The sequence below is a fragment of the Pygocentrus nattereri genome, chromosome 16, assembly GCF_015220715.1.
Source record: "Pygocentrus nattereri isolate fPygNat1 chromosome 16, fPygNat1.pri, whole genome shotgun sequence".
NCBI classification, from domain to species: Eukaryota; Metazoa; Chordata; class Actinopteri; order Characiformes; family Serrasalmidae; genus Pygocentrus; species Pygocentrus nattereri.
This window is the reverse complement of record NC_051226.1, coordinates 20,488,524-20,501,957: the sequence shown is the minus strand read 5'-3', so window position 1 is coordinate 20,501,957 and position 13,434 is coordinate 20,488,524. Positions and strand designations below refer to the sequence as shown.

The 13,434-nt window shown below is 41.1% G+C and overlaps 1 protein-coding gene across 2 annotated transcripts in view; it reads left to right on the top strand.

Annotated features, from left to right (window-relative positions):
* The window catches only part of pcxa (pyruvate carboxylase a), a 188,453-nt gene that overhangs the window by 167,792 nt on the left and 7,227 nt on the right, over window positions 1–13,434 (top strand). For both annotated transcript variants that reach the window (XM_037546276.1, XM_017685009.2), the window contains 2 exons: window positions 8,559–8,803; window positions 10,504–10,683. In XM_037546276.1, coding sequence (XP_037402173.1) covers window positions 8,559–8,803; window positions 10,504–10,683 — 425 coding nt within the window. The remainder of the gene's footprint in view (window positions 1–8,558; window positions 8,804–10,503; window positions 10,684–13,434) is intronic.

The window sequence follows — 13,434 nt, the reverse complement described above, 5'->3', positions numbered from 1 at the left end:
CTAGGGCCCATTCTACAGCACTTTTTTGTCAAAGTAGATTGCATGTCCTTAATTTTATACATCTGTTAGCCATTGATCGAAAAACTTAATTAACTAAGAGGGGTTTCCACATACATCATTGTTTTTTCATCACTGCATTAAGTCAGAAATTTAACCCCTTTTTCATCACCCTCTTTGTGCCTATAATACAGCAACATTTTGAAGCACAGTGAGAGCTCTGAACCTGAAATCTATCCATTCATCTAAAATATACTATAGGTGTCATGTAAATGTTTGTTTATTTTATCTTACTGATATTTCCTCTTCTACTTCATGGTCAAAAGTAAAATTTGACACAGCTTCTTACACTAAACATATTTAGATGTATTTGTAGGTATGTAGATTGGAAAACTAGTCCTGTTCAAACAACATAGGATTGTATTGAATTGTGTTTGCATCGTTTTCCCTAGACTTTTTAATGATTGCTGTGACTAATTCCTCTGGCTGTTACAGTTAACCCTGCAGCTATGGGGTAAGATGGTACATTTGCATTCAAGCAGCTTTTAGCTGTTTGAACATTGATGCTGAAGACAAAATTTATCATTTGTACATGGTGAATGGTTTGTGTATAAATAATCTTGCACAAATAATTAATGTATTTAAAAAAACCAAAATGTGGTGTTTTCTGCTCTCACCTAGCTTTTTAAAAGTCTATTTGCGTGTCTCCACTTTCACAGGTGGTGCTGGAATTGAAGCCACTATTACACTTTTTTGTAATGATTTCAGTGCCTTTGCAGCCTCTAAGGCAACAAATCAGAAGCAGTCTCCATCATAGCCCAGTCAGCACTGATTAGGATGCAACTCCCTTTTGTTTTTCCTGAAGTCAACAGTGATTTCTTTTGTTTTGCTAAAATTCAAGCCTAGGTGGTCGTTAAGGTGTCGCTTAGCAAGCCCCACAAAACTCACTTCTGTGTTCACCCTTCATCATGTTTTTGATTAACCCAATTACTGCGGTATCACCAGCAAATTTGACGATGCGGGCTGTTGCTATGCATTGGAATGTGCTCATAAATGAGCAGCGAGCACAGCCTTGGGCTGAAGTACGTGCCTTGAGGCACTTCAGTATCAGAAAGCAAGATTTTTTTTTCTTTTCTTACTTTATCCACTCTTTTCATTGTGAGTGGACTGCCTGCTGTGCTGCAACTAGTGTGGATGGAGCTGCTCAAACCCTCCTGGACCTTAGAAGCCAGATTACTGAAGATGATGGAGGAACCGCTGTTTTGAGCTGGGTTTATTTGATAATGTTTTATATGTAATGTGTACAGGAGAGTATAATTATCAGCTGACAAGTTTATTCATCATCTTTGAGAAATTATGCATGGATCAGACATGAATATTAGGGTTCCGACTAGCTTGGACATTTTTAAAGCTCTAATGCGCTGCTTTCTTACAGTGTACATGGTGTTATATCTGGTGTCGAGTTTTGTTTCAAATTGATCTGTAATGTTTTGCATTACTACACAGTAACACATCATTGAATCACGCCAAGGTCAACAGCTAGCTAGCAGGAGCAAGCTAAACTAGCTGTAAAAGCAGGCTCAGCTACCAGTTTAATACGTTAAAAGCCTCATCTGTGTACTGCATGTAGCTGTTGAGGGACAAACATCTTACTCACTTTTTGGCCTTTGAGAGGTTCACCATTTCTGATAAATATGGACCGATCTCTAAGAAAAAACTGCTTAGAGCTGGAGTTTCAAATAGGCCAGGCCAACTACAGAATGACGATACAACAGAGGTCAGTGGCAGACTGGGGTTGCTGTGTGTAAACAACTTGCGATATTTCACATTTTAATTTTTCTAGTACAATCTCTGGGTGTTAATAGTGCACCATGTAATGGTTAATTTCCAAGTGTGAATATTTGCATTAAAAGAAACTAGCACACTCAGAAAGGACTCTCAGATACAGAGAGTGTCTATTAACAGGTTTTTTTATGTTACTGTGAGCTCAGTTCAAACAGGACCACTATAATAGAGGCATATCTGGGTTCAGCAAATTACCGAAAGTAATTCTCTCTGGAATTATAACCGTCTTGGCCTGACGTATTATTTGTCAGTAATCAGTTACATGATGGCACCTCCCCAGACAAAACTAATCCAGCTCTAATAGGGCTTTAGAAAGCACAGTGCTATAATCAGTCAATAGTATCTTCGTTAATAACCGCACAAGTGAATGCCACAGACTACGGTCCATTTAGTCAGGCCTCTTTAGGTTTCTTTAGCAGGGGCTGAGTGGTTGAAGCAATGTGGTGTAGACAGAGCAGTGTCTGCAGATGTTTTGTGATGGCATGAGTCGATGACTCTGCTCATTTTGAGGATGAGGGAAGGAACGTGCCACATTTTCCTGAAGGTGCAGGGAAGGCAGTGGAACAAAGTGCAGTGCTTCAACTTTGTGTGTTCTGCTGAAAATCCCAGGTGCTGAAAAAGCAAGTTTGGGGAAATATAAATGTCTGAGCTCATGCATGGAGGATATGGCAGGTCTTGCACACACTCGCAATGTGGGTTTAGCTTTTTAGACTCCAATTTAGTGCCTTTTAGGCTTTTTTTTTCCCTCCTCCCAGTGCTCAGACAGTCTGAGATTCATACTGAGTTCTGGTAAAGATGTTGAAGTGTTGGATGTTCTGTTCATTGTGCCAGACATCACAATGCGCCATCAGTTCTTCATTAAATATCAAATCATCAAATCAAATCAAATTTATTTGTATAGCGCTTTTTTACAACGGATGTTGTCACAAAGCAGCTTTACAGAGTTTCAAAAAAGAAAAAGTTTCAAGAGAACTCTAAGAATGTACAGAAACCCCCCGGTGGGCAAGCCAGAGGCAACAGTGGCAAGGAAAAACTCCCTCAGAACTGAGGAAGAAACCTTGGGAGGAACCAGGCTCACCAGGGGGGACCCATCCTCCTCTGGTCAAACTACCTACAAGTGATTTTATTACTAATATTAACAGCAGTAATATTGGTATTATGAATAACTAGGAGTCTATGAAAACATCAGCGTAGGGTGGGCAGCTCATCCGAGGTAGGTGGTTGGGGCATGGGCAGCTGGTCTGAAGTAGGTAGCAGGAGGGCTTGGCAGTCGGTTGTCCTTCAGTGTCCAGCCGGTCATATGGGTGATTGTGTACTCGGAAAGAAAGTAGGTAAATGGAATTAGTTTTGTTCTATCCATTTGTACATAAACAGGGAATGTAAACATTTACAGAGTGTGGCTAACGACTCCGGCAGATCTGACTATGACAGCTTAACTGAAAGGAGAGAACCAGAAGGACACACAGACACGGCAGCACTCTGAAACAGTTCGGCATCCCTCCACTCCACCGTCCACAAACTTGAGTGACCGCGTGCGAGCAGCGGGACGACAGCACCAGCGCCTCAGTTTACTATAATTCCCTGTGTCCATGGACCCCTGGATCTGCTACCTTTATCTAAGGGGGGACATTAGCTACCAAAAGCTAAACTGAACAAGTGAGTTTTCAGCCTAGTCTTAAAGATTGAGACTGTGTCTGAGTCCCGAACAGTTTCTGGAAGGTCATTCCAGAGTTTGGGGGCTTTATAAGAAAAAGCTCTTCCCCCAGCTGAAACCTTCTGAATTTTGGGGACTATTAATAATCCAGCGCTCTGGGATCTGAGTGGTCGTGATGGCTCATAATGAGAAATAAGGTCTTGCAGGTACTCGGGAGCGAGACCATGTAGGGCTTTATACGTCAATAAAAGGATTTTATAATCAATACGGAATTTAATAGGTAGCCAATGAAGTGATGATAGCACTGGACTGATATGTTCAAATTTTCTAGTTTTAGTGAGGACCCTGGCTGCGGCGTTTTGGACTAATTGGAGTTTGTTTAAATTCCTGCTCGTGCATCCTGACAGTAGTGCGTTACAGTAGTCTAGCCTAGAAGTAATAAAGGCGTGTACTAGTGTTTCTGCATCACGCAGGGACAGGGCATTTCTGATCTTGGCAATGTTGCGAAGATGTAGAAAAGCTGTCCTAGTGATGCTGCCTATGTGTTGATCGAATGATAAATCTGAATCTATTATAACGCCAAGATTTTTTGCTGCTGATCCAGGTGTGGCTGGAAAGTCGGCGAGATTTAAGATTAAATCTGGTGATTTACTTCTTGCTAATTTTGGACCCAGAAGGAGAACCTCTGTTTTGTTACTGTTTAGTAGGAGGAAGTTCTGTGACATCCAGCCTTTCACGTCTTTTACACAGTCCTCCATTTTCTTTAACCTGTATTGGTCATCAGGCTTGGCTGATATGTACAGTTGAGTATCGTCTGCATAACAATGAAAGTTTACGCCATGGTTACTTATAACTGTGCCTAACGGTAGCATGTATAGGGTAAATAATAAAGGTCCTAATATAGAGCCCTGCGGAACTCCAAATCTCACTTTTGAATAAGTGGAAGATAAATTGTTTACCCTAACGAACTGATAACGTTCTGATAGGTAAGATCTGAACCATGATAGGGCCGTCCCTGTGACTCCAACCATGTTTTCTAACCTTTCTAAGAGAATATTGTGGTCTATTGTATCAAAAGCCGCACTGAGGTCAAGTAGCACTAACAGGGATACGCAGCCTTGATCAGAGGCAAGAAAAAGATCATTAGTTATCTTAACTAGAGCCGTTTCAGTGCTGTGGTGTGGCCTGAATCCAGACTGGAATTTTTCATATATATGGTTCTTATGTAGATATGAACTAAGTTGTTGGGCCACAGCTTTTTCTAAGATCTTTGATATAAACGGTAAGTTAGAGACAGGCCTGTAATTAGACAAAACGGTGACATCAAGATTTGGTTTCTTGATCAGAGGTTTGATAACTGCTAGTTTAAAAGCTTTGGGTACATGGCCCAGACTAAGGGACGAGTTTACTATAGTTAAAATAGGGTTTATAATGGCTGGCAGTACTTCTTTAAGTAATTTTGATGGAATTGCATCGAGTGTGCAGGTTGTGCAATTTGCAGAGGAGATAATCTTCTCTAGCTCTAGCTGTGGGAGGGGGTAAAAGGTTTCCAGATTCTTTTCTACAGCTGTGTTTTGTTCTATATCAGCCAAGTCAGATGACAGCCAAGCTGGATTTGAATTTGATACTGTGGGTTGAATTTGTTGTCTAATATTATCAATTTTATTATTAAAGAAGTCCATAAAAACTTCACTGGTGAGAGTTGCTGGGATTTCTGGTTCATTACCTGCCTGATTTTTTGTGATTTGGGAAATCACATTAAACAGAGCTCTAGGATTATACTTATTATTCTCGATCAGCGAGGCCAGATATGCTGAGCGAGCTTCAGTGAGAGCATTTCTATACTCTATAAGGCTGTCCTTCCAGGCAGTGTGGAACACTTCTAGTTTGGTATGACGCCATTTCCGCTCTAATTTCCGAGCTGTTTGTTTTAAGGTCCGGGTTTTATCGTTGTACCACGGGGCGAGCTTTTTCTGCCTTATTCTTTTTATTTTAAGTGGGGCCACATTTTCTAAAGTGGATCGTAATGTATTTTCTAAATAATCGGTTAGTGAATCTAGTTCCATTGGATCTGATGGAGTGGAGACTGGGGTTGATAACTCTGGGAGATTTTCTATAAATTGTAGGGCGGTAAAAGGTTTTATTGTGCGCTTTGTTGAATAACGAGGGGACGTATATATATTATGGCTAAATCGTAGCTCATACGAAATTAAGTAATGGTCGGAGATCACTGTGGTTTGCGGTAGGATATTAAGCTTGTCTATGTTAAGACCTCGTGTCAAAACCAAATCTAACGTATGACTACAGTCGTGTGTCGGCCCGGTTACATTTTGGGTAAGACCAACTGAGTCTAGGATTGAGGTAAATGCCCTTTTTAATGGGTCGTCTACCTTCTCAAAGTGAATATTAAAATCCCCTACAATTATTACTTTATCGTTGCACACAGCCAGGTTTGCAGCGAAGTCACTAAATTCTTTTATAAATTCAGAGTATGGCCCTGGTGGTCTGTAAATGTTAAATAATGAGAACGCCTTCTTTTTTGTGACCGGATTTGTGACGTGAATAGAGAGGACCTCAAAGGAAGTGAAAGTGTCACATTGTTTCTGACTAATATCGAGAGTATTTTGGTATATTATACAGACTCCACCTCCCTTGCCTGATAGTCTTGGCCTATGTGCATAATTATAGCCTACAGGCGTGGCTTCATTTAAAGCTAAATATTCGTCTGGTCTAACCCACGTTTCAGTAAGACAAAAAAAGTCAAATTTATGATCGCTTATAATTTCATTTACGACGACTGCTTTAGAGTTTAGTGATCTTATATTAAGTAGTCCAAGTTTTAGATTTAAGGTGCTAGTGCCATCATCAGAACATGGATATATGTTGATAAGGTTATTTAAGCGGACTGATTGAGTTTTTCTATGATTAAATTTAGTTTTAATTCGGGGCAAAGACACAGTCTCAATACGATTAATCTTGGGTGACGCCTCAAGGCGGATCGCAGACGGTCGGTTTAGCCTGTCTGTCTGCGGCCTGGTCCCGGCTCTGGACTGACAGCAGCGGTTTACACTACTCTGCCGACTAACTAAAAGACTATGTGCTATGCTGCACGAAAGTAAGGCAGCACCCTCCCGCGTGGGGTGGACACCATCCCTACCTATGAGACCAGGCTTGCCCTCAAAACGTAACCAATTATCTATAAAGCCCACTTGATTTTCGGAACACCACTTGGACATCCAGCAGTTTAACGCCGTAAGCCTGCTGTAGGCCTCAGCGCCGCGCCGCATTGGGATGGGGCCAGAGCAGATTACGGCATCGGACATCGTCTGGGCCTGTTTAACCACCTCTCTAATATTAGCCTTAGTTACCTCTGACTGCCGCAGACGGATATCGTTGGCCCCTACATGAATAACTAAATATGTTCTTGTCTCATTCTCATCTCTCCATCAATCTCTCAGCAGCTCTCTCTCTCTCTCTCTCTCTCTCTCTCTCTCTCTCTCTCTCTCTCTCTCTCTCTCTCTCTCTCTCTGTCTGTCTGTCTGTCTGTCTGTCTGTCTGTCTGTCTGTCTGTCTGTCTGTCTGTCTGTCTGTCTGTGATTGAAAATATTGGCAATGCCCAAACACCTAGTAACCCTACAAACTGTTTTTGAGTATATGATGAGCAATATATTCACGAATGGCACAACTGAGTTTAGGGCTGCAACAAACTTTTGTGGGTAAACATTTGTGTGTGAGCTTATTATTTGACAGATCAACTCATTAGAGATGGCAATTTTGCATGACTTTGTGAGACACTCACAGCTGGAAGCATCAGTATCTGTATAAACTCCAAGTGCATTCAAAAGTTTCCTACTGCTCCAGATTCTTAGTTGCATTTATTCCTGAGAATACGTGAACTAGTTATGAAGAACTGTAGGAAATTTACTCAAACTGACCCAGGCCATATTAATCTTTTTGAAGATTTTTTTCATTCAGCTATTAAAGCAAAACATGTCTTGAGCTTTTCTTATTCTTGTAGTATAATTTGAATGTCCAAGATATGATTCAAGATGAGATTCAGTTGAATATGTAAAAATGAAAATGATAGGTAGCTGCAGCTCTAGTTGAACATGGCTAACCTTTCTCCCTCCTTTTTTGATGAGGTTGATGCTGATGGACACTGTGTTGGGAGTTAGGCAACAAGATCAAACTGGAACTTTGATACAAAGTTAGAAAATAAACCAACACTGCTCTGATATACAAGACAATTCATGAGAGTCCATAACAAAGATCCTTTTGGCTGTAGAAATAGCCCATATTAAAAAGAAATATTTGAAACAATGATCAGTCCTTCTTTGCCTTCCTTTTTATTTACTTTCCAGAACACTCAAGGTTTTGTGCTATCGCAAAAAACTTTATGATGATCTATGGCCAGAGCACAGCTCTGATGCAATTTGTAATAACACGCTCTCTCTCCTGCTCCATTGCTTAAGTATATACCTTATAGTATTATTGTTTAGTCTACAATTGCTACATGGCATTAGACTAAGTGTCGGAATGTTTACTGTCACTTGTAATTGTATGGGAGAGTGTGTGTGTGTGTGTGTGTGTGTGTGTGTGTGTGTGTGTGTGTGTGTGTGTGTGTGTGTGTGTGTGTGTGTGTGTGTGAGCCTTTGGAGCTCTATTGTGATCACAGTGCTGAGTAATTAGGGAGGGTGAGTGGGTTAAACGTGCATGTAAACTGTTGCGAGTGAAGCGCCTCGTTGATTGATTAATTGACTACTGCTAGTAAGTGATGGCACGGTGAGAGGCAGGAAGCAATCTAAGCCCTGCCATCCACCCTCCCCAGCCTGCTCCACACGCTCACACTCCTGATTAAATGCTCCAGAAGATTCCAGCACCGCATGCTTGATTAGAAGTCACAGCTAGTGAAGTACTCAATGACTTCTGATTGTTAATAATTAAATGTTAATGTCACTCAGCTATTTTGTTTGCTGCTTTCTAAATCCCCAGTGGTTTCACTCTCTGGTTTGAACTTTTGCTGTCTCCCTCTTCTCTGGCCTCTTCTCTTTCCTTTCCTTAGGTATCTCTCTGGAGAAGGTGTTTGACTACAGTGAATACTGGGAAGTGGCCCGTGGTCTCTATGCTCCATTTGATTGCACAGCCACTATGAAGTCTGGCAACGCCGACGTGTACGAGAATGAAATCCCAGGAGGCCAGTACACTAACCTGCACTTCCAGGCTCACAGCATGGGTCTGGGCCACAAGTTTAAGGAGGTGAAGAAGGCTTATGTTGAGGCCAACAAACTGCTGGGAGACCTCATCAAAGTGAGTGGACAGCATATATGTCTTACTGATGCTACAGTGATTAGTCGACTGTTCTTTAAGGACATCTCCAGGGAGATCCAGGCTGAAACATTCCTTATAACTTAACAATAATGGGTGGAGCAAAACTGCTGAACAGGTTATATGTAAATATATATCACCATGCATCACCAAAATTGATTAAATGAAGAATTTCCATTTTGGAGATGCGATAGATTTGTTCTGACAGTGAGGCAAGAAGAGTGCGGTAGTTTTAAAAGGTGCTGTGTTCTGATCATGTCAGAAGAGTCTGTTTTATTCAGGGCTCATGCCAATTATGCCAAAAGCATGTCCTTATTCCAGCCACAGCTGTTTGATTTCAGCAGTACCTTTGAAAACGCACATATGCTGTAATTAAATCACATTACTTTCGTGTGATCTATTCACATATGCACCATGGGCTCTACAGTGTAATAGGACTTAATTATCACCTTCTGCTCTGACAGACACCTCACTGATCTCTTTCCAATTTGCGCGTGCATTCTCCTGATGGCTACGGACCCAAGAGCTCGCCTCTGACTTCAAGACTTTAATTGGCCTCTGACTTTCTTTTGCTTGTTCTCTCTTTCCATATATTGCACTCTCGTCACTCTCCTTTTGCAGCCCTCTCAGATGTAATAAAAATAGAAAATGGCATAAACACCACAGAGGAGGGGTGTAATCCTGTGGCTGGCTTCTCTGGCCCAGAGACAGATCAAATGGGGTGCTTTAAGCAAAGCTTATCTGCTCAGCTACACCCCCCCCCCCCACCTCTCCTCAGGCCCCTTCTCCAAATCAATGGCATCTGTGAGCATTTGGTTTCGCCTTGCTGCTTTTCATTTCCCACAGCTTAATTAAATGATCAGAGATAGTTGCTGGTCTGTTCTGCCTCCTCCTCAGTTTCCCCTCCCCTTTATTTCTGTCAATATTAGAGGCCAAGCAGAACGGGCGTGCAAAAGACGCAGTGTTTATGTGCAAGCTTCAGTCATGCTAACGTTAGTTTTCATTATCACTTCACTGTTTTCTCCGTTTCCTCATTTCATTGTCCTCCGTCTCTGTTATAGTGAAAGTAATCTGCTCTCATAGTCAGGTCTCTGTGTTCCCGTAGCTCTGCCTTTTCTCTTTTGCCTACGTCAGCCAAAAGAAGGTGTCTGATTTCAGTGTTGTCTCAGGATGTACTGATGTAAAAGTATCCGAGTCCATGTAGTCAATATATGGAAACTCAAATCCAAAATTAGCCCGTTTTGAATTACTCATGCTTGTGATTTCACAACCATAAATACATTTTCATTTGAACACCTATATGGTAATTGAACCTGCTTATTCACATTGGAAGTGAAAGTATTGTTACAGCAGACACTCTGTTAAATGTTGTTGCTTCTGTCTGTCAGGAAGTAAATGTATTATTCCAGTATTTCAAACCATTCAGGCATTTGTTTAATACATTACAGATTGTTAAATACATTTTAGCCTGGACTGCTTTTTGGATTAGATATTTAAGTCCTATATTTTAAAAGCACAGTAACAAAAACTGTTTTAAGGAATGACAAGAGGTTGGAAAATTGGTCATGTGAGCTGTGATGTTGTTGTGATGAGCTACATGAAGAGGGAAAACTAATATAGAAGAAAATGTTAGGGTTATGCGCCTTTTAAGTCAGATATTTGCCCCCCTTACCTCTCTTCAGGTGACCCCTTCCTCGAAGATTGTGGGAGACCTGGCGCAATTCATGGTGCAGAACTCTCTTACCCGTGCAGAGGTTGAGGAGCGGGCAGACGAGCTGTCCTTCCCTCTCTCAGTGGTGGAGTTCCTGCAGGGCCATGTTGGCATCCCCCATGGAGGCTTCCCTGAACCCTTCAGATCTAAGGTAAGCCCCCCCTTTACCCCAGCCACCCTGTGGAATGAATAATGAAATTAATTATAACTGCTCATTTTACAGTTTATCTTTTTCCACTGTGCTTGTTCAGCCATGGGACAGAGAAATAAAGGCTTCTGAGAGATCTGTAGCTTAGCTTTTCTACAAGACATTTATTTTTGTTTTTTTTCTCTTATAGTATTGTAAGAAATGGGGGGGGATGAATAAGAGGGGAAGGAGGAAAAGTTTCTGTTAAATTTCTCTCTCTCTCTCTCTCTCTCTCTCTCTCTCTCTCTCTCTCTCTCTCTCTCTCTCAGTGAAATTGTTTTGTTTAGAGGGTTCTCTTCTCTCTTATCTCTGTCTCTGGAGTGCAGTCATGCTGTCTTGTGCTTGTCAGAAGTGTCGAAAAATCGCATTTGCCCCAATTGCCATGCGCGCTCCAATTACCCAGCAACCTCTCCCGCACAAGATCAATTGTTTCCCAACAAATTTGTGTCTCGCATCACCAGTGAACATTGCCTGTCTTTTCTATAGCTTTGTGTGCCGACTGCGCTGCTAGTTGGTTAATTTATTTAGCACATTAGTTAATAAATAGGCCATCTTCTTAGTGATCTTCATGGATAACAAACCTGTTCCAGTGCACTGGCCCTGTTTTTTTCCCCCCATCTGTCTTAAATGTTGTAATATTCAGACTACTCAAATTCTATGCCAGTGTTTGCTTTTTCAAATGATGGTGTGTTAGATTAACCTTTGTCTCCTCCAAAGAGTGCGTAATGCGATGCACATATCAAATATTTATTTATCAAGTTTCATCTCCACCGGTAGCTGCTGCCATTCACAGCGTGTCCTTGAGGACCACTATCCAGTTCATTCCTGTAGCCTCTTAAACAGAAGTAAATGAAGTGGAGAGAGGAGATTAATTGAGCTCCTGGTAACAATCAGATAGACATATTTGGAGGTTTTCCATGAGAGGCTCTCTGGGAATTGTAAGCTCTCCACTCCAACCACTTGTGCACATGGAGACTTTAAACTGTATTACAGAATAATTACAATGTTGCCATTAATCCCCATTTTGCATCCTCCTGAGATACGTAACAGATATCTGGATATGTCTGACGCAAGGGTGTAAATCTGTAACATCGATTGGATATGCTTATGACTCAGTTACTTAATTCAATTTGTTATTGAAAAAGTAATTTTAAAAAATACACTACATTTCCAAAAGTATTCAGATAACTCTTTATTAACTCTTATTACATATTAATTGTTCAGTTGTGCACGTGTTATGCTTTGATTCACATTTAATTCATCCAAGATCAGCGCCTGAACTCACTAATGCTCCTATGGCTAATTGAAATCATATTCACAGTCATGTTCCAACATATACTGTAAAGAGTAGAGGCAGTAAAAGGGGAAGAAATTCCCTAGTAATACCCTTAATTTCAGAAGAAACGCTGGATGAGCAAGTGTTTGCAAATTTGTTAGATTTACTGTACACTGCATACATTTAGTATATTCAGCAAACACTGTACTTTAATGTTTGTTGTCATTGCTATTAAGTGGTCCTTATTGTCAAGAAATAATGTTTTTTAAAAGATAATAGAATGGTAAAATTTCATGTGTTATGTTGGAAAATAGCCAGAGAAGTACTGGTCCGCTGTATATACTTTATACAAATCTCAGTTCAGAAATATTCAGTACACTATGTAAAATACTAATAAAACAGAAAGCAGTGAGTAGTAACTTCTTTTTGACCTTTATTAAATTAACCAAAAACAGCTATATTTCATGTTTATATATACATGTATACACATTCACTTAAGACACCGATCAGGCATAACATTATGACCACCTCTGACTGTAGTCCATTTGTTTCTCTGTATACTTTGTTGGACTACTTTTACCCTGTTCTTCAGTGGTCAGGAGTAGTCAATATTTTGTGTGACCACCTTTTATTATCTAGCACTGCCTTAACTCTCTTGGCCATGAAATTCACCAGAGCTGTACAGGTTGCTACTGGAATCCTGTTCCACTCCTCAATGATGACATCACAAAGCTAAGCTGGTGGATGTTGGACACCTTGCGATCTTCTGCTTGAGGATGCCCCACAGATGCTCAATTGGGTTTAAGTCATTAGACATACTTGGCCAGTCAATCACCTTTACCTTCTGCAAGACAGTTGTCATTTTGAAGATGTGTTTGGTGTCATTATTGAGTTGGAAAACTGATATACGGTGCAGTTTCTAAAGGGAGGGAATCATGCTCTGCTTCAGAATGTCACAGTACATGTTGGATTTCATGTTTCCCTCAGTGAACCACAGCTCCCCAGTGCCGGCAGCACTCATGCAGCACCAGACCATGATGCTACCACCACCATGCTTGACTGTAGGCAAGAGGTCAAGTGCCTGACTGGCACTGCAAGATCTGAGTCCCTGGCGGCGTGGTGTGTTACTAATAGTAGCCTTTGTAATGTTGGTCCCAGCTTTCTGCAGGTCATTTTTGACCCCGCGGGCTGAGATCTTGCGTGGAGCCGCTGATTGAGGGAGATTAGCAGTGGTCTTGTAAGTCTTCCGTTGTGAGGTGTACTCACTTGTGTTGCCAGCTATTTAGACATGAATGGCTGTATGTCAGGTTAGAGGACAGTACATTTATTCTACTATACAAGCTGTTGACAGACTACTTTGTTATATCCAAGTTTCATTTCTTTAGTGTTGTCCCATGGAAAGATATAATAAAACATTTGCAGAAATGTGAGGGGTGTAC